General features: G+C 46.1%; 1 protein-coding gene across 1 annotated transcript in view; it reads right to left on the reverse strand.

Annotated features, from left to right (window-relative positions):
• Positions 1–15,669: 15,669 nt before the first annotated feature.
• RASSF2 (Ras association domain family member 2) overlaps positions 15,670–21,955 on the reverse strand; it is a 30,463-nt gene continuing 24,177 nt past the window's right edge. Inside the window, exons 10-11 of the mRNA XM_081148282.1 lie at positions 20,992–21,089; positions 15,670–19,548 (exon numbers count right to left, since the gene is read on the reverse strand). Of these exons, the coding sequence (XP_081004408.1) occupies positions 19,479–19,548; positions 20,992–21,089 (168 nt within the window). The 3' untranslated portion in view covers positions 15,670–19,478. The remainder of the gene's footprint in view (positions 19,549–20,991; positions 21,090–21,955) is intronic.

The raw sequence follows: 21,955 nt of genomic DNA on the forward strand, positions 1-21,955 counted from the left end.
CTTCCAGGGTCCTTTTGAATTCTTTCGCAGAGCAAAATTAAAGTACAGACCACATGGAGGTTATTTCTTACATGTCAATTTTTGATTTTGATTTTCTAAATAATAACAACAGCTATACAGGCAGAAAGAATAAATACTTATAAGTGGATGTTGAAGTTTCAGGCCCTGGCTCTCCCGAGTTTAATTACAAGGGCACACACAGCCACATAAGCAAAATCACTTCATTTCTGATATGAAACCACTTAGTCCATATGTGGTACATTTTCTAAAACTGCTGTCATTTCTCGTTTCTTTAATAGTTTCAGAAACCAGATTTAAGCAGGGAGTGAAGTGAACTTGTACATGGTGATTCAGATGCGAACTTTATTCATGGAGCTTTTAATCAAAACTGTGTACTTGAACATCCTTGCTCATGCTTAAGAGTTCTGAGGTCGAGCCAAGGCCCTGTGAGTCTGGTTCTTCATTTTAGCAAAGGGCTGTCCAGTGCCTGCTATGTGGACGACATTATGAGGAGCTTCTGAATTATCCTTGAGAGGCATTTTAAATTTGAATAATTTCACCAACCATCGCTCTTATTCCTTCTGAGTGATGACCATTTTAAAAACTATTCCCACAATCCTAGCATCTGATTAAATCGGTGTTATTTTTTCCTATAACCTCCTAGCCCTTACCATTTGCATATACAAATGTGCATATTTGCAATAATAGTATAGGTGAGCATTTATATTCTAAATTTTCCCTCAACTTTATTGTATGCTTTTTAAAAATTTTTTCCTATGATTTTTTGTTCTTGCCTCCCCTCCTTCCTGCCTGAGATGTAGCCTGCACTTTTATGGTGCTCAGATATACAAAGGAGAGTTTTTGTTTGATTAACTCTTTTACAAAATACTATAATCATACATATCACATTTATTTCACTGCAATTTGCCTCTGTAACTTAACCCTACATCAAGACCCTCGTTCCAGTTCAGCAGCTTGCTAGCCAGCTAACTCATTTTTTTTACAGCGCTGTGTAATATTGCATAGTGCAGATGGACCCTAGTTAATTTAATCATTTCCATGTTGATGGACCTTCAGGTTGTTTCCAGTTTTTCACCACTGCAAACAATAAACATCCTTGTACATACAACCTGGCAATCTGTTACTTTTATTTCCATGGAATATATTTATACAGGCAGAATTTCTGGAACAAAATTGTGTGTAATTTAAATTTTTCTTGACATGACTAGATTATGTTCGCGCGGGTGGAGCAGTTCCCATTGCCACCTGCAGTGTGTGGCGGTAAAAACTGTGAGCAATTCCCATTCTAAACCTGGTCCTTGGCCCAAAACATCTGGATGAGAAGCCTGGAAAGCAGGCAGTGTGTGTGCAATCTTCCTGCTCAGAGGGTGGTGTGTTTGTACAACTCCACACTCCCCAATGGCCAGGGGAGGCATAAAGTTTGTGTTTTTAAATGAATCTTTAGTAAAATTACACACGCAAGTATTTGCCAGTGAGAATGTCCTCTAGGTCATAAAGATCCAAAGGAGCAGGCATCAAGCACACTTGGTTAAAGCAGCCCACGCTGCCCCTGAGCCAGCATCTCCCTGGAGCCCCTTGTACCCCAACCTTGCTTAGGATGCACCTGGTAACATTTAGACACCTCACTCTCTGGTCCTATTGAGGTACATCCCAGGTAGTGGCCACTAGTTTGTCTTGAGCTGCCCACACTACCTCAAGCTTTCTGATAACAAGAGACTGACCTGGAGCAGTGGCCCATTGGGCCAGGGACCTCTGGCCCTACTTCACATCTGCAGTTTGGTCATATCTTGCATCTCCACCCAACACTTTTCCTTCATGTGTTGTGTATGGCTGGACAGAGACGCCCTAAGTTGCCCACATGTTGCTACATGGCACATTCCAGAGTCTGCCAGGGTATCAACTGAAATGCTGACAGCAGGGTCCATGTGCCCACATGCAGGCAGTGATAACACACTGGCAGACCACACATGCTGGGCAAGTGATTGAGATGACACACAGCTATGGCATCATGACAGGTTTAATTTCTCCAACTGAAAGCTTAGACATTGCTCTGTTGAAGAGGTCTCTGGCAAACAGCTCATGCCAGCAGCTGTGTGTTTGCTCTGTCTGCCCCAGGACCATGCCATCAGACTCAGCACAGGGCTTATTTTTCTCCTACTCTCACTGCTGGCAGGAGACCTGGTCTCGGTTGGGTGCCATATTCCCTGGTGGAAGAGAAGAGAGTCAGACTCCTATGCCACTGGGAATGACAAGCACCTGCAAAACAGGAAGAAATCAGAAATTCCTTGAAAAATTGGAATAAAGTGCTGTGTCTCTGAGGCATCTGTAAGCTCACCCCAGACCATTGAAAACCTGCTCCAGAAAAACTGACTCAGCTGTTTCCCTTGGCAAATGAGAGCTGTGGGGGAGAAAGAAATTTTCCTCTACCCTTCTAAGTTCTTCTACATGAGAGATTAGATTAACAAAAGAGCATAACCAAATTTAATTACATTTGTATGTATGGGAACCCCACTTACATGAGAAAGTTAGAGATCCCACATACATAAGAGGTCCAGAGACAGAGAAAATGAAGTATATGAGACATTCTGAGCTAAGGGTGAGGGAAGGTGCCTTGGGGCTTCAGAGAGGAGGAAGGTCATTTGCAGGATGACAAGAAAAGCAGACGCTCAGTAATTAGATGCTTGCCTTGCCCTATGGACAGGTGATTAAAAGTTATTTCCAGTGATAATGAAATGGGTAGAATAAAATGTTCCCCAAAATTGCTCCATGGAGTCAAACCCTGCCAGAACTATGACAGTTATCAATAGGTAGCTATAAAACAATGGTCCAGGAACTAATCTGACTCCTTTTAAGTTTGTTTTGCAGATCTAAAGCCAAGCCATGTCCCGTCCTGCATCCCATAATAAGTGCTGTACAATCCCAGAACCTCTCTCTTGGCTGACATGTACCAGGACACCAGTGTTCCAAAAAAGGAAGAAGCCAGCCAACCTACACCCTGATTGATTAACCCCAGTAACTTCTGTGTTCCCAAGGGATAGAAACCCCTAAGCCCCACATTCGGGGCACAGGTTTGAGGCCCTATCTCAGTGTTCTCACCCTCTGCAGAACCTCAATAAATTTGCCTTTGCTTTTATCAGTGTCCCTAGTCTAAATTCTTTTATATCAGGAGACAAGAACCCAAACTCATTGTTATGAACAAGGCCCCAAATTTAAAGTCTTTGAGAGAGAGGTAAAAGTTTTCATGAGCCTGCAGGGTCTCAGTTGCCTTCAGCTCAAACTAATCCACATGCCAAATTAGCACACCTGGGCGAGGCCTGTTCTGAACCCCTTCAGAGCCTTCACCTGGGCCCATGGGAGGCCTCATACTGAAATAGGTGCCATGCACTGAACACACCCCTTCTAAAGGAGCCTTCCTGATGGCTGTACCCAGCCCAGAGCTGACCCCACAAAAGAACATATCCTCCAACACTTAAGTGTCACTGCGTCCCCAAGGTGCTTCCCTCTACTCCGGTCTGAATTTCTTATCTCCATCCACCCACTCACCCAGTCTATCCTTGGAATTCCCAGATCTTATTTTAATGCAAACATTTTTGTGGGAAAGCACTGCCTTCTTAAACAATACAGATTGTTTTAACTCCAACAGGCTTGGCCATAATTGTGAAAGGAAATTGGCAGAGGGCCAGAGAGGAACTCAAGGAAGCTGGAAATAGGACGGGTCAGGGCCAGAGGACCTAACACAGCTGGTCTCCCTGGATGGAGGGAAGTGGACATGGGTGGGAGGATATGGAGAGGGGGGCCCAGGAGGAGCCCATGCTCAGAGAGAATTACTCGCTCCCACACTGCACAGTTGTAACCTATACATTCCCCATCACACTGTGAGCACTCGGAAGGCCCTGGTGGTTGCTCATTCATTGTGGTATCTGCAGAGCCTGGATGCTCAGACATGTAATAAAAAGTCAATCTCGGTTACTGCTAACCAATCCTGAACACCAGCAGCAGCCCCAGGCGCCTTCTCTGCTCTGTCCTTGGCTCTTCCCGGGGCCACATACTGTTGGGTGTCCACCCAAGTCACTGCATGCGGGGTGAGAGATTTGCAGGGCAATCTTCAGTCCATCTACAGCCTCCGACCTCAGCTCTGATGGGAGAAGTCTAAAAAAACTGTGTATTGAATGAATGAGTCTGAGTAAAAGCTCACAAAGTAAACAGTTATATTAGTGGTGGGGCCATCACACAAGCTCCCCAAAGGATTGTGCACATAGCTGCCACCTCCAGTCAGCCACAGCACGTTGGTGACTTGAGATTGGCCAGGTGTATTAATCATGATTCTTATTTTCTGTATTTTGTGATGTTTTGACATCTTAAAAAATCTTTCTGGCTGGGAAGAGACTACCCATCTCAGGGCCTGCCAATATTTAGAGAGCAAAGGGCTTCACTGGGAGCCTTTCATATGCAAACTAGCCAATCCAGAGCCTGATCTCCAATAGCAAGTATATTCACCCCAGGAGGCAACAGTCCTCTAAAGGGTCAGATACCAGAAAACCAGAGACTGAAATTATTCAAATTAGCCAATCCTGAGCTGTTTACACTACCCTGCCTCCCCCTCCCCATGGAAACCCCCGTAAAGTCTTCTGGCCCAGGCTCTCCCTGGCCCTGGGTGACTTGTCATGCCTCTCATTTCTAGGGGAACTGAAGAACATTAAACTTTTCTTTCAATAGCATTGACCCCTTTGTGTCATCACTCAGTCGCCTTTATAAATTAAGATCTGGGCATGGAATACCAGGTTACTATTTATATCATCGGAATTGGGAAATGTTACCAATCAGGGTTCCCCCACACACTTACCTCCCCACCCCTGAGGTGTTCTAGCAGCACACTAGCACACTTCTGCTACACGCGCGCACGCACATGCACACCACCAGAACGTAAACACCCTAACAGCAGGCACACGCCTTTTTTGCCCACCATTGTAGCTTCAGCACGGAGTAGACTGACACTTAGTAGGAACTGGATAACTGTTTGCTGAATGAAAGCATAGATGAACCCACAAAATGCCCAAGATGAGGCAAAGAAGGACATTAGCTAAAATGTTGAACATAAGTTAGGAGCTGAAATAGTGTCCAGAGGAAAAATTATCTGCAATTCTAAGTAAAGACATCTGCGAAGGCAGAGGGCGAATGACCTTGAAATACAGATGTGGAGGCCCCACAGATAGGCTCAGGCCCTGCCCGGAGTGAGAGTCTGGAATCTGGACTTCTGGAAACGTCTGTCCGCACAGCTGAGCATCCTCCAGTTGAGAGGGAACAAGTTTGCAAACCACACTAAGTTTGAAACTCTAGGAGGAACTTTTTAGGCTCTGCTTTTGTGAAAATGAACCCAGAAGAGACCCTTAACTTTGGGTAGGCGGGAGGCCCTCTATCCTTTGGCTATGCCATGTAAGCCAAAAGCTGAGAAAATCCCACCAACCTTTGCCTCCTGCTCCCTGTATATTTTTTTCAAGGGAGCAGAGCTGGTGATGGTTTAGGCACTGGGATGAATGTCTTTTTCTTCCCACCCCTACAAAAGTCCAAGAACTACAGAGTTTACCTGCACCATAAAAAAGGCAAAGAACAAAATTGTTGAAAGGAGGTATGGCAGATTAGTGAGAACATCCTTCAGATGCATCAGAAACAATCCAGGTTGCAAACACTTCTGATTCTACGAGGAAAGCAGAATAAATTGCTCCCTGTGGTCTGTTTTGCATCTGCTGTTTCTTGTTTCTGAGGGTCCTCCAAATCAGTTCAAAATCCTTTAAGCGTATTCGGCCATGCCCAGAAACTCATCACACCTCAATGAAATGCAGGTGGTCCTTTATCACCAGCCTGCCTTATTCTCCAAGCTCACCTTCCATAATCCCCAACACATGCCTTAGTGCCAAACCCTCTCAAGCCCTTCCCCACCCTGCGGATCTCCTGCTCACACCTACAGACCAGCTCAGACATGACCTCCGGAGGACCTGTCTTAAGATTCTGGGTGAAATAACTAGCTTCCTTGCCACTTTGTGACATAACTATTCATTTACATATGTATCTCCCATAGCGTACGGCGGGCACCCCCAAACCCAACAATGCGTTTTGGTCACCTTGTGTTCCTCTACACAGCAGCTGCCCCAGACTATCTGCAGGGACTGGAGCCCTCAGGATGGGGTCCTCAATGCCCCTCTGCCTGACTCCCGAATCCCACTGCTCTTGAATCTCTTCCACTAAGATCCTATGCCTCTGTCTTGGAAGCACTAGCAGGCTCTAACATGCCTTAGAGAAATTGTTCCTTTGCTGCTGTTCAAACCCACGTCCCAGGGCTGGCCTTTGTTGATGGGAGGGCTTCAGCCAAATCCAACTGCCTCTGGCTCAACACTTGCCTTGAGGCTTCCCTACCTCTCAAGAGCAACAATATAGCACCTTCTTAGGTGTTCCTAGAGACACAGGAGGAATCAATGTTCCAGCATCAGCCATCAGGGGGCAGTGCAGAAACACAAACTAGGCCCTTTTCCAGGGACAATCTTCCCTGATGGTTTCTCTCTCTGTGAAATGGAACTGCCTTATGACCCAGCTCTTCCACTTCTAGGTTACCAAAGAAACCCGAAACACTAAATCGAAAGAATATATGCACCCCTATGTTCACTGCAGCATTATTTACAAAATCAATGGAAAAATATCCTCAGGTGAGGGTTAACCAAAAAAAAGAAAAAAATATGGACCAGAAATTATTGTGGAGCTTTCTTTCAGTGTTATCAGATCAGAGTCAGCAAGACTTTTTTTTTTTTGCCTGTCACATGCAAAAGTAGGAATGTTGAATATTGTATTTAAGCTGGGAGATGAAGACAAATGGGTTACTTTTTTTAAAATCCTCACTCAAGGATATTTTTCCATTGCTTTTCAGAGAGAGTGGAGGGAGAGAGAAAAAGAGGGAAAGAGGAACAGCAACGTGAGAGAAACACACCCCGACTGTGTGCTCCTTTCTCAGCCTGAAACCAAGGTATGAGCCCCTGGGCTAGAATCGAACCCGGGGCCCTTTAGTCCGATGCCCTAACCACTGAGCCAAACAGGCTGGGGCTAAGTGGCCTCCTTTTTTCAGCTTTACTGAGGTAATTGCCATATAAAATTGTCAGATATTGGAAGCGGGCATAGTGGTAATTTGCTACACGTATGCGTTGTCAAAGGATCCCCGCGTAGTTAATTAGCACGTCATCGCCTCACATATTTATCTTGTTTATTTTTATTTTGGTAAGAACATTTAAGTTCTACTTCCTTAGCAAAATTCAGTTATACAATAGTTTTGTCACCATGCTTTCCATTAGCTCCTCAGACCTTAATTCATCTTATAGTTGAAAGTTTGTGCCCTTTTAACCAACCTCTCCGACTATTTCCCCCACCCTCAGCCCCAGAAACAAGTGGGTTTCTAAACCTCTCTGAGTTCTAGAAAGCACTTATTCCTACCCTATTGGAGTGCTTGGACATGTCTTTTAAACATGATTTTAAAGGTTCCATAGATTTCTTTCTCTGATGAATGAAAAGAATTATCTAAGGCTGGGAAAGTGTCAAATTCTCCGTGTTTAACCATTTGCACCACAATGCAGGTTTCTTAAGAAATGCTATTATTGAATCCACAGAATCTAAAATCAGGTTATTTTGGCTCTAAAGTTACAGCTTCAGCTGTTCTGGCTACTGAAGGTGTTGCTGAGATCGCGTAAGCAAGCCGCCTGGAAGCGTGCACATTTCTGTTGCCTTATCAGTACCAGGGGGAAAAGTGTCTGTCTCCTCCTTCATTTCAAAGACATGGGTGAGCACTTGGTGGAGTGCTTAGCGTGTGCCAGGCCCTGTTTCAAGAGGTCACCTGCAGCTGCTTTAACTCGCACAATCCTCCCAGGTGGGCACGATAATTATGCCCATTTCACAGAAGGGGAGGCTGAGGCTTAGGGACTGGCATGATCGCTAGTAAGCGGGGAGCCCAGGCAGCCAGCCTGGCTTCAGAGGCTGGCTTCACACTCTAACCTCCACATCTTGTTCCCTCCTTCCAGTGAATTTTAGTATTTTTAGAGTTTCAGAAACAAGATCAGAGGTCATTTTCTGCTGCTGGAGTTTTAGCTGAAGGTCATGGCTTTCCCGTAGGGGGAGGGAGGAGAGGTGGGGTGCATCCTCCTAGCTCTGTATCATCATAATACCCCCCCCAAAGCAAGACTACGTGGGGATGGCATTCCTAGTCCCAGGTGTCCCACCAAAAGCTTTGGAAATCCTGGGGTCTGCAATCAGGTTTTCTGCTTATGGGTCATATGAACAGTACTTCTCCCTGCTCTGCCCCTTGGTTTTCCTGTTTCTATTTACCACATAGGATCCAGCAGATTGAGGTTCGATGCCTGGTCAGGGCACAGGCCCAGGTTTTGGGCTCGATCCCCAGCAGGGGGCGTGCTGGAGGCAGCTGATCAATGACAACTCTCATCATTGATGTTTCTCTCTCCCTCTCCCTTCCTTTCTCTGAAATCTACAAAGATATATTGGAAGGAGGGAAGGAAGGAAGGAAGGAAGGAAGGAAGGAAGGAAGGAAGGAAGGAAGGAAGGAAGGGAGGGAGGGAGGGAGGGAGGGAGGGAGGGAGGGAGGGAGGGAGGGAGGGAGGAAGGAAGGAAGGAAGGAAGGAAGGAAGGAAGGAAGGAAGGAAGGAAGGAAGGAAGGAAAGGGAGAAAAGACAGGGAGGGAGGGAGGTCCGCAGGCACATGTGAGAGGAAAGCAAGAGTTGGCTTGCCTTGAGCTCTGCCCTCTCACTTGGGAAATGAGGAACCATGGAGCCATAGAAGCTGAGAGAGTCAAGTTCACGGACTTTCCTTCCCTTTTTTAGTGCACTGTGCCTCTCTTACCTGCCACGATGCAGAGGCACCTCGCCCCCACCCCACCCCACTCCCAGGGCACTTCCAACAGGCAACGTCCCATGAGGATGGACCTGAACAGCTTCACCAGCACAAAGGCATGAAGATGGTCCAGAGGGAGCAGCCGCAGGCGCTCCTGAGCGGCGAGAGCTGCATTGTTCCTGCAAGCTCGGGGGTGTCCCGGGAGCCCCGTGGGCAGCTGAAGGAAGCAGCTCCGGGTTTTGTCCTCTCTTCCTGCTGGGGGGAAGGAGAGCTGGCAGGAAGGGAAGCTCGATGAACAAAGGCCAGAGGAAAGCCAGAGGCTGCCTGCGGAGAAGTTACAGCTGGCCCCCCGGAGCTCACTGCAGGGGACGGGAGCCACCTGGGTGAGAACAGACCACCGCCCTGGAGATGCCCAAAAGCCGGGAGAGCCAGTGCTGCCACCACTAAACCAGAATATGACTTTACAGGTCTCAAAAGAGACTTATAGTTTAAAAAACTGCACCTTTTCCTTATGTATTTGAAACAAAACTCAGTAAAAAGAAAAAACCCCACAAACAAACCCACATTACTAGCCAAGAAAGAGGTTGCTCGAGTGAATTAGCCACCATCCAGAGATGGGAGCGAAGATGAGTCTGCAAGTTGGGGTGGGGGTGGGGATATAGGATCCGGAGACACTGCTGACATGAGATGAGACGACGTGTGAAGTGCTCAGGGGCCTGGAGCATCCAGGTGTCCTAGCTGTGGTGCCGCAGTGTAGGGGGAGCATTGCTCCCATCTAAATGAGGGGCCTCTGAAGGCCTTAAAAGGCAAACTCCAACCCCATTGTCCTGGGGTGCTCCTCTGGGGCCTGGCCAGCACAGAGTCTGTGCCGAGTCCCAGCTCCCTCTGCTCTTCTCACCAGCTGTATGTGCCCTTGAGCAAGTAAGTCACTGGTCCTCGCGGTGTCTCTGTTTCCCCCTCTATAAAGTGTAGATAATGACCTACCTCTTGGGGTTCGTATGAGAATACCAAGGGCTTAGGCCAGTGCCTAGGACACAGGGAGCACTCAGCAAGCATTAGCGACTACGTGCTGCTATTGCTTCTGCACTCTCACTCCAGTGCCACATGCACACTCACCATCTACTTTCCTTTCCCTCCTCCCGGTTCCCAGGAACGGTTTTGTGGAGGAGAGGAATTGCTAGCTGATGATAGTTTTTGTCATACCCCAAACCAGAAATGTTGACCCTATAATATCTACTCTAAAAATGTATTATTAGTCCACTCGCTTCTCAGCACTGACCCCGCCTCTGCCACCACCTGGTCCTGGCTGCCATCATCTCCTCTGGATGTCTACAACGGACACCTAACTGATATTCCTGCCTCTGTTTAGGAACAAGGTGGTCTATTCAAAACATAAAACTCCCCCCATCCCCTCTCCTTTTAAAAGCTTCCTGTTGAACCAAGAATAAAACCCAAGCTCCTAACTTCATCTTGGCCCCTCTCTCCCTGACTGACTCTGTTTTAGCCACTCAAATCTTCTGTCAGCTCCTGACACACAAGTTCTCTCCAGCCTCAGGAGCGTTGTCTGTTCTCACTCCTCTCCCTTCATCATGTGGGAAAGCTGAGCAAATCCAGGGAGGTGCACAGGGCGAAGCCCATACCTCTACTGGGGATCACTTGTCCCCATCCAGGTTCAGAACCAGCGGTCCTCAAACTTTTCAGATGGACACCCACTCGGTGAGCATCCTTAATAGGTGCTGATATATATTTATAAATTATACACATGTACTTTTAAATGTCATTAGTTCTAGTTGGTCTATCTTCTCTACCTCTTGCACTTGCATTATTTTTTTACCTATATTTTTACAGTAATTGTTAAGCTTCTTAGGATTTTTATGAGGGTTTTAGTCTAAGTAAAACTAAAAAATAGTAGTTGCTGACACTTATATAGTCCCCACCAAAGCACTTTTCTAAATGTTTTAAAGGAATTTAATCCCTGCAGCAGCCCCATGAGATGGGTCCTAATATTTTCCCCATTAAACAGTTGAAGAAATGAAGGTGGGCAGAGAGTAATCCAGGGCTCACAACAGTGGAACAAGGAATTGAACCTGAGCAGGGTGGCCCAGAAATCATCAGAGCACATCAGAAACGTGTCTAAAGCATTATGTGCAAACCACCACCAGCCTCTCCAAGGTAAGAGGCTCTCATGGGTCCCCAGGGCTCCCCTTCCCCCTTTGCCTTATGCAATGTGATACGGGGCTGACACACAAGCCGCCAAAGTCAAGGGTCACTATTTTTAAGATTTTAAAAATTCAATTATTTTCATTAAAATAGAAGTTGTAGTCTTTTCCCACCCCACTTTGGCGGCAGCCACAGCTCAGAAGTGGGAGAGTGGGAGCAGCACAGCGTCTGCACCACCAGGGGGCGCCCTAAAGCCACTGACTGGCGGCCCAGGGCCGATGCTGCCAGGACTCAGGACCAACCTGACCGCCTAGTCCTAGAACAAGGTCTCCTCCTTAGAACCCTTTAAGGTTATTTCGCATTTGGTGTCATTTAGAGCTTTTTAATTATGTCTTGACGTCCTTAAGGTTATTTATGGTCTTTTTCAATTGTTACGGTCATTTAGGGGTACAGCCCTTTGAACACACATGCTACCTAGCTCTAGAAGAACCCCACAGTCCCGTGTTACATATGTCCCGAGCTTATTAGACAACTTCACATTCATAAGAAATTCAGTAATTCTGTATCCACCTTTTTTCTATAAAAATAAAGAGCATTGTTTTCAAAACCAAAAAAAGAAAAAGAAAGAAACCCCACAGCCTTAAAGAAGTGCCTGCAAGAAATCCACCCAAAGCAGGTCTGCAGCCGAGAGCCCCGCCCCGGGCTGCCAGCCTCTCTCCTTGTGTCGTCTCAGCGTGTCCTTAGGTGGCCTGTTTTTCCTTTTCTGTACAGGACTCTGAATCTTAAGCTGTGGTGTCATTTTTGTTTGGTTTCTGTTTTTTAAATTGTCTCCAGTTGAGCCCATGAGGAACATACTAAACAGGTACATTTGGGTTTATCTTTTTTAAGGTGCACGAGGCAGGGAAGGGGAATAGTGAGTGTCCTGTGTGCCCAGGCAGGGTGAAGCACACATCCAGAATGTTCCGCACCAGGCCTTGCTTAGCCTCGCAGGCGCCGCGTCTGGTACCGAACTCATAGCCCAGCGAACTCCAGAGTCTAAGACACTGAAAGCAGGATAGTCTGACGACATATTCTGGCTAACCTCGGGTTTCCAGAATATGATAGGTACTTTTTCTCCTTTTGAAAGCTTTTTTGTCCAATGCCTGATAGCATTGAGAGTACAATTTAGAAAGTGGGTTTGGTGTCCAGGGTGACTGAGTCTAAACACAAGGAATTTCTCAATTTCTCACAGGGAGACTCCATCCTTCAGGCTGCTGGGCACTCAAGACGTCAGGGTGACTGGTTTTCTGGCGCTATGGATGTGATCCCCCCATCCGTGTGTGTGTGTGTGTGTGTGTGTGTGTGTGTGTGTGTGTGTGTGTGTGTGTGTGTGACATATGTGTTTGTATATTACATGCACAAACACATGGTTTGGGCACATAAGGACTGCATTTCAATTGTATGTTGGGCCTCCAGGGATGTTGATGCCTTTTCCTTAAAGAAATTGGCCCCAACAGTGAAATGAAAGCCTGGCTGGCTTTAATCTTTGTTTTTTGTGTGTTTTTGCATATATATGTGTTTTTGGAACTTTAATATTTTTGGATGTACTAAGCAGGAAATTTTAATGCAAAAGCCAATGTGGAAACATAAAGAAAAGAAAGCTAGGTAGAAACATAAGGAAAACATAATCCCCCCACTCCCAGGTAACTTTTTTCACTTTAATAATATTTTCTAAGTTTTCAAATAAACTTTATATTATACTTTTAATGGCTTAATAATCTTCATGATTATGGTTTTTATTTTACCTGTAGCCTTATCAGAAAAAGACGGAAGAAGATGAAAAAGTCCTACTTTTTTTTGGTTTTAATTGAGGCATACCTACTTGGCTTGTTATTAGGATTACTTACATCAGTTTGGGGAGCTGCTATCTTTGTAATCCACAAATGAGGTATGCTTTTTCATTTTTTCATTTTATTTTTTAATCTAATTTTATTGCTGATGCATACAAATAACATGAATGTGTATATACTCACATTGTTTTAGCAACCTTGCACAATTTACTTAGTATTTCTAATCATTTCTCTCTAGATTACTATGACCATTTTAAATTCAAGTTTTACTTGTCGGTTCCTCTTAATGGGTCATGGATGTTATAATTTGCTCTTTTTGCTTAGCACAAGAGCTTTTGGCCAAACTATTTATTTTTGCGACAACTCGTGTTATTGCCAAAATTTGGTTAAGGAACTTGAACATAATAAGTGAACAATACATTACATTTCTGTAATTATGTCCCCTACCTTTAGAATCTTTCCTTGGGAACACTTTCGATTCCAGACTTTTCATAATCCCACACATTCAATATTTGCTGTGCATGGGAGTTCTCATCGGCAGTTTGAACCTGAAATTATACCCCAGACATCTATCTCTGAGACATAATGCTGGCAAAACATACCCACGCTGTTCCATTCATTCTTCCCCAAATTTGGCACCAACTACCATCCTGGGAGCCCAGGTTTCTCTCAGTGGCGGATATTTGCAAAAGACTCAAACCTGGGTGCTATTGACCCCTAGATGGTTCTGCGGGCATGGGCAGGGTGACATTCAAAGTCACAAATTAATACTACTGTACCCAATTTTAAAACTCCACCAAGAAAAATGAATTTCTAATGCAAGAATGTTTAAATCAGCGTTATCAAAACACTGACATATAATATATCCATATTATTATCTGCCTTCCATCAAAACATGTGTTTAGATATCCTAAGATTTAAACTTAACCCTTTAAAAAGTTTAAACCTTATAAACTTTTATACTTTATAAAACTTGAACTTTTTCCAACCTATGGCTTCATCTTAAAAACCTCACATAGGAAAATTACAATAAGCTGCGTTTTGGCCAGTGTGTAGAGCACACGTTCATCACCCACCCTGGGATGTTTTGAGAGCAACGGGGTGCTGTTGACAATTACACCAGAACAACAGGCAGCTGGAACTGTCCCGGCCAAACTAAGATTTACAGCCCCTACCATTGGGCCCGTAGTTTTGAAACTCTTAAAGTTAACTTACCTACTTATATAAAGTTAACTTACCTATTTATATAACATATCTTTCATTTAAATCGTAAGTAATAATTTTTATATTGCATGGTTTTAAAATAAAAAGAGCAAGTTCCATTTTCAGTAGGTTTGTGTGCATCTAAGCATCTCAGCCAAACCTATTCAAATGTATTCAAAACTTCACGGCAAAGTCTTGTGCTCACAGCAAACTCTACTCAGTAAAAATTTCATTATCTAAAATAAGCAACACCAAATTATTTCATGGAATCTGTCGCTATAAAGCAAGGCAAGAATTTCTGGTTTAGCATTTGTTGGACGGTTTTGGACACTCTAACTTCTATATGACTACATGACTTACTGCCTGACTAGGGGTCTCAGTGGGGCCCCCAAATGGACCATATATCATATTTTGTCTTTGTCACCTACATAGATATCTACATCTACATGCTGTACGTATAAGATCTCCCTGCCTTTGGAAGATTCAACCATCTGCCCTTCTGTTGCACACAGCTTCATTAATTCAGCAACTAAGAAGCAACTGCTTAGAGTGAAAACTCTAAATGTAGGAAATCAAAACAACACTTAAAGGGAATAGTGATTTATCTAAACTTTTCTCTTTTGAAAAAACATATAAGCATTTTTTGAAGGCATTGTTCAAAATCTTGTCTTGGTTGTTACCTTTTTCTAGAGATCAAATTATCTGGGTCATTGTTTATGCTCCATGGCCAGTTTCCTGGGAAGACAACTGTCAATCACATATTCAAATATTATAGACCAACCATGTAACTCCTCTGTTTGCCAGAGTTTTCCAGAAAAGCAGAACCAATAGGGTGTGTATACATATAGAGAAATTTAGTTTAAGGAATTGGCTCACACAGCAGGGCAGGCTGGCAGGCTGGAGACTCAGGGAGGAACTGGTGTTGCAGCTCAAGTCCAAAGGCAGACTGGTGGTAGAATCCCTCTCCCTCAGGGGATCAGTCCTTTTAAGGCCTTTAAAATTGTGCAGGCAAATACGCTTCACTCAAAGTCTACTCATTTACATGTTAATCTCATCTTTACAAATACCTTCCCAGCAAAACAAGACTAGTGTTTGACCAAATACTTGGGTACCATGGCCTAGCCAAGGTGACAGGTTCCAGCCATAGGGTGGAACATGCACCCTAGTCGGAGGTCTTACACTTGGTGACTCTTAGAGGGCTGCCTCCAACAGAGGCAAGCCCAGGTCCCCACACCTCCACAAGGCCATTTTATAGATGAGAAAACCAAGTTCTAGATAAAGATTCAATGAGTTCCTCTCAACAAGCCAGGACAAAAATCCAGCCTCATTGAATGATCATTCCCAGCTCTTCCCACCATAACTCCTGCCTCCACCAGGGCTGAACTGAAGACTTACACAGGGGCGTTCTCATTTCACTTATTTGGAATATTACAGCCAAGTCTGAGTCCATTCAAACCATAAACTCTAGGCCAAGGAAATCAACTTTTCTCCGGGGTGCACTTTCATATTCCCCTCCCACACCCTCCCATAGCACAGAGCTCCCCACCCAGCGGACACACACAGACCCATCCACAGGGACTGCTCTCTGAAAAGTGCTTTATTTAACAAGCTCTAAGTCAGGTACATTAAAACATATCAAAATGTTACAGAAATTCATGGCTCCCTATTAGGCCTTGTCAAATTATGTTAAGATACCTAAACACATCGATTTATAAGTTCAGAACCAAACATTAAACCAGGACATGTACCTTTGCTAAAAGTCAAGTTATGATTAAGGAAAGAACACTTCACAAAGCTAAAACAAGTGGGAAACCCTTCAGAAACACTAGCAAAAACACGGGAAACCATCAGCCTGGGAAACAGGTCTGCGATCTGCTGGGAAGACTCATAAGTAAATGGAGGCTTTCCCTTCACAGCTTGTCCATGTCTTGTGCTTGTTTAAAACACAGGGGCACTGTAACCTCCCGTGACAAGGTAAAGGCTTTCAGTTACATCTGAAAGAAGGGGTGCCACAATTATTTTTCACTTCTGCCTCGACAGAAAATCATTTCCCATCTCATCTGGTTCAAGCAAGACTTTGTGTAAAACAATTTAAGATTTTGGAAAATTCATGCTGCTGCATCTGGGGCTCTCAAGATCTCTGTCTCCTGTCTCAGCTCCACCATGGTTTGGTCACTATGAGACTGACATTCCCTTGTTCATATAGAAATTTATGTCTTGGAGATGCATCTATGACACCACGTTCTCTGTGCTACAGAGCTTTGAAATAACTGGGGGTTTTTGTTTATTTTTAAAGACAGCTCTTTTCTTAAAAGAACTTTTTGCCCTTCTGTGGCCCATTCCACCCTCCTGACACTCAGGTAACCTCGCAACTCCGCAGAAAAGAATTCCTGCCAAGACATTTTTGCATCAGAGAACAGTTATTATTATTTTTTGTCATTTCATGCCAAAGTCTTATCTACCCTGATGATAAAATGTCTTTATCTGGAGACTTCCAGGAGTATGGTTTTCTTTCCAGTAGGGAGAAGGGTGAAAATATTTCTCCTTGAAGTCTCAGACCAAAATCTCAACCTCAGGTCTTGGCATTTTTCACGTGGATAGGTGGCTAACCTGAGGTCCTCACACCTCAGCCTCAACCCCCAGTTCAAGCCTGTCCAGCCTGGAGCCCGGTGGGCACAGTCCTCACCGCACAGCCACACCCATCCATTGTGCCTTTCAGTCCCTCCCCAGGTAACCCATCACCTTCCCACTAATGTGATCAGAGGATATGGCCTTGTGCTTAACTCCACCAGCACCTGGGGAACAGGACCCCCCTTCCCAGCCAGATGGACTCAGGTTTTTCTTCACCTGGTCACCCTGTAACATAAGCCCCTGGCAGAAGAAAGCAGTTGTGGCTATACTGCTTTTCACAAGTTAGGAAAAAACGCTATAAATTGGCCTTTGTTCTTCACACGATTTCAGGCTCATTGCACGCAATTACATAAACCCACACAAATCAGGGAGAAGTTCAAAACTGCAGGGCCATGTGATACCGATGAGAAAATCCAGCTCCACACCAGGGAGAAGTGTCTGTTTCAGCTGCTGCTGCTCCAAGGAGCCTTTCCAAAACTCCTGATCGGGTTATCGAGGGCCTGAGAAAGGATCTCGAAACAGGCTGACCCAAGACAAAAATGTGCGCCCGCATTAAATGGAATGTATTGTGTAAAATACGGTTTTCCCTCATTTCCATCCGGACCCCTGTCTTTAAAGAGCCAAGTCTATATTTGCACTTTCTTAGAAAGTGATCTGGCGAATCTGACATTTTGCATTTCCACATTTAACACTATCGTAGTGCTAGTGCAAATTAAAAGAGAACTTTTATAAACCAGAAAAAGCTGTCCAAGAAAAGTTAGTGGCTAGTATTTGCTGGGTGGAAATTCTTCTCCCTGGCCCTCTGAGAATTACTGGGGCCAACAAAGGCTTTGTGCACTCAACATAAAAATAACTGGAGTTTCCCAACTCATTTTCTCAAATGCAAAACTCAGTCGGTATGTTTGCATTCACCAAACCTCTTTCTCATCAGTAACAAAGGAAGCCTCCCCTCCGCCCCTTTTCCCCAATTCTGTGCATTTTGCAAAGCCCACAGAGGTGTCTGATTGAGACTAAGGCCCTCCGGATTTCCAGTCCACCCCCACTGGGCCGGTGGTGCCGCCCCAACAGAGGCAGGCTTGCTAAGGGACCCCTGGCAAAATGCCAGGTGGCAGCATGCCATCTTTTTGAAAGTCAACAATAAGACCACAGCTGTGAGCCATCTAGAGAAGCCTCGAAGGCCACAGGGGTGGGAAGGGAGCAGGAGGGTGCCTGGGGCAGGACCGGCTCTGCTGCAAAGCTCCACCTTCCTGCCAGGGACGGATCAGTGGCTCTCCTTTCCTCAGCTGGCGATGGGAGCATCCCTACCCCAGCAAGGCTCACATGCCTGCTGCCAGGAGCTCCTGGCCTTGCTTGGTTGATCCCACAGCCAGGCACCCTTCTCCAAGCATCTGCCTGTTCCGCTCCAAACAGTATCAGTCGCACTGGTGTCCAGCTGCCGGCAATCTTCCCAATGGGGGCTACAGGGAACAGACTGTGCCTGCCCTTCCCCCCCACAGTGGGGTCTCTGCTCTAAAGATCACCAAGGTGGCTGCTCAGAGAAGCGAAAGAGAGGCTCCACCCCCCCTCTGCACCTTCACAGGGCAGCCCAAACGCCTTCCCGGAACCCCACACTCGGTCAGCAGCAGGACAAGTCCTCCTTCTTAGAGTCCATCTCTACAAGGCGAGGGCAGCGTGCAAGAATCCAGCCTTGGAAAGAATAAAGCCTTGACTTCAAACACACAGAAGTGCAGCTTCAAGTGCAGGAAGACCCCTTGATGATGTGAAATGGGCTGGGCTCACAGGTTCCTGCCATGGCTGCAAGGAGCCTCTCCATTTCCCTGTCGAGGCAGTTTCTGGCCACCACCCCAGAGCAAGCCCAGGCCGGGGTCACACTCGCCAGTCAATGCCACGTGCAAACCAGTGAGGCCTGTTTCATGAGATCCTTCCTTCAACTCAAGGAGGCACCAAAGAGTTGGGGACATCAGGCTCCCCTCCCATCTCCTAGAGGTAGCCATGGAGGCAAGGACAGAGGCAGGCTCCTTTCTCTACAGGCATCCACAGATCATCACACACATCTTTGTTACTTAAAATCCAAGATTCCAGTGTAAAAACTTGTGGGTTTATTGCATCTACCCCACTGATGGTTTATTTTTCCCTTCCCACCAGACCTGCCCCAAGTACATGGGGCTGCCATTTTGTTAATTTCCAAGGATCTCACATTAACAGATCCTTCTAGGCATATAGGGAGAATCTCTAATATAAATACCCCAAAATGGGAGCTTGCTGAGCCCCTTCCCCTTCTAAACATGGGCAGATTATGTGTGGCTGCTCCCAGGCACTTGAGGGGAGAAACTTTTTCTCTGCATAGGAACTTTTTCCTCAGATTAGTGACTCCCCTGATTTTTCTGCCCACGGCAGCACATCCGCCAGCCTCATGGCACTTGTGCTGGTTGCTTGGAATTTAATTGCATGTGACTATGTCAGGTAGGCACATGGACATGTATGTGTGTGCAGACGTGCATGCCCATGCACATGCACACATTCTGGGTCCTCCTTATAACAAAATCAAAAGTCCGTGTGAATGAAAGAAAGGAGAAGAGCAGGGATCCAAGGATGGGGAGCTGTCTGCTGGCTTCTCCATCCAGGCAGCAAACGGTGGCTTGTCAGGAGCTGGAGAGGTTTTTAAATGCTTGTGTGGAAGGAAGGCACCCAGCTTCCGGTGGGTCTTCTCAGGTGAACGGCGGCTGTTGTGGTGTCTGGATCCCCTTCTTCTGTGGCTCAGATTGTTTCTGGGGTCTCGGCTATCTCCTCCAGCCTCTGCCGAATCATCAGCCGGAGCACAGTGTACCTGGGGGACAGAAACAGCTGCGGTGGAGAGCAGAAAGCAACACACACCGCCTCTCGACCCCGCTACCCAACCCAGGCCACCGCGGGGGTAGCTGGCCTGTCCCTTTGCTGCTTGTGTTCATTTCCACAACAGGAGGAGAGGGACTGAAGAGGCTAACTCCAAGCCAGATTATTTTACTACAGGTAGAATGTCTGGCAAAGAAAGATGAGAGGGTGAAATAACAACAGAAACAATAGTAAGGGTCCCATTAGCTGAGCGCTTACTAGGCCCAAGGCATTGTGCGTAGTCCTTTCTATACACAGTAGCATATAACCCTCCCCTAGGCTGGACCATATGAAATCACCATTATTGACTATTATTAGGGGGTGGGGGCTACAGAAAATGACAACTTCATGTGGTTCAACCTGATACTGGTTCCTGCATTTTGCAGAAAAGGCCACAGCAAGTACCAGGCCTGGAGGTCCATGGCTTGCGGGTGAGCGCAGTGTGCCCACCCCTTCCCTGAACTACGGCAATGCAGACACTGCAGTGGGCTAAAGGGGACATTGCTCATGTTCAGGGCTTGGCACTGCACAGCAAAAGCTATTTTTAAAGTCTGGTGCATAGTAAGTGTTCAATGAATGTTAACTATTGCACCTGTTATTATCATCGATACAGCAAATACGGCATTGGCTTTATTGTCTAGTGACAAAAATCACTCAATTGTTCTACTGCATCCATAAACACATTCTACTTTATGGCAGTGCAGAGCAAATATATATTTTATATATATATATATAAATTTAATCCTCTCCAGAGAGAAGTTTTCCTGGACTTGTCAACCCAAATGCAATTTCCACAGGAGAAATGTTACAAGGGAGGAAGGATATGAAGAAAGGACTTTAGAGGTAGGCTGCTCAGGCTACTTGTCACTGCTAAGATAACCTTCCTAAAGTCTCTAGAACATTTTTTTAAATATGTTTTTAATGATTTCAGAGAGAGGAAGGGAGAGGGAGAGAGAGATAGAAACATCAATGATGAAAGAGTCATTTATCAGCTGCCTCCTACACGCCCCCTGCCCCCTGGCCCCTGGCCCCTGGCCCCTGCCCCCTGCCCCCTGCAGGGGGTGGAGCCCGAAACCCAGGCATGTGCCCTGACTGGGACTGAATCATGATCTCCTGGATCATAGGTTGATGCTCAATCACTGAGCCACACTGGCTGGGCTCCAGAACATTTTTATGTCTCACATCAAAATGAGAAGCTGGCCTGAGAAGCAGAGAGACTAAGACACTGAAGTTTCATGTCCCCATCTGAGATGTGGACTCATCGATGGGAAGGCCCCTGAAGAAGGTCGAGAAGACCCCGGCCCACACAGCAGCTCGGCCCCGTGAAAGGCACCTGAACAGACAGCCCTCCCACTGAGGCCCCAGGAGAAGCCCCCCAGCCACCCGGGGCCAAGCTTACTTGCGCATCAGCTTCTTTACTTCCCGATCTTCCTCCTCTTGGAGCTTCTGAATGAAGCTTTTAAGGACAGGCATCTCGAACTTGATATACTGGGCCACCTGGGGAGGAAGAAGTCTGGGTGCCTGCACCTCCCAGCTCTATCCCAAGGCCTTTGGGCATCTCTCACGTAAGGCCCAGAGCCTTGGGGTGTCTATTTCTGGCTTAACCAGGATTTCCTCCAAGGCAGGAGCCAAGCCTAATTCTTCTCAAGGCTGGTACAGAGCCTGCAGTGAAGATCCCTTCATTTACCTGACACATATCACCTCTCACTTCTCGTCTCATGTGACCAATCCATGTTGAGGTGATGTCAAACATGGAACAGCACTTTCTCCTGATTCCATGATGCAGAGAAAGACCTGAACCCATGACATTTCACACACCCCTCTGCTCTCCCCTAGAATTTAAGGAACCATGACTCAGAATGATGACTGTGTCTCAGGTCTCAAACAGGCATCCAAATGTGAACTTGATCCTGAGAGGCTGAGGGGATGAGGTAGCTCCCAGGTAAGCTGAAGCAACCATTCCTTCCTCCCCCACCAGAATCCCCACCCAACTCTTCCTGCTCTTCTCCACAGAAGAAGTCTATCTCTCTGCCCTCTTCATGTTGTGACTTGCTTTGGCCAACGGACTTGCTTTGTGACTTGCTTTGGCCAATGGAATGTGTATGGACATGACATAGAGCAAATCTGAGTAGAGGCTTCAGATGCGCTTCCATGGTTTGGCCTGGTCTCTTGCACCCCAGCCATCAGCCATGAAAAGCATACCCCAGGGAGCCACTGGCCCCTGAGCCTGGGTCTCTAAATGAGACATGCAGTGCAGACCCTCAAAGCACAGCCTAGAGCAGAGCTGCTGCTACCAGTCTGCAGAATCCTAAGCAAAAAGTAGATGTTTGCTGTTGTCAGTGGCCAAGATTTGGGGATGTTTC

This window comes from Miniopterus schreibersii (assembly GCF_964146895.1).
Source record: "Miniopterus schreibersii genome assembly, chromosome: 10".
NCBI lineage: Eukaryota > Metazoa > Chordata > Mammalia > Chiroptera > Miniopteridae > Miniopterus > Miniopterus schreibersii.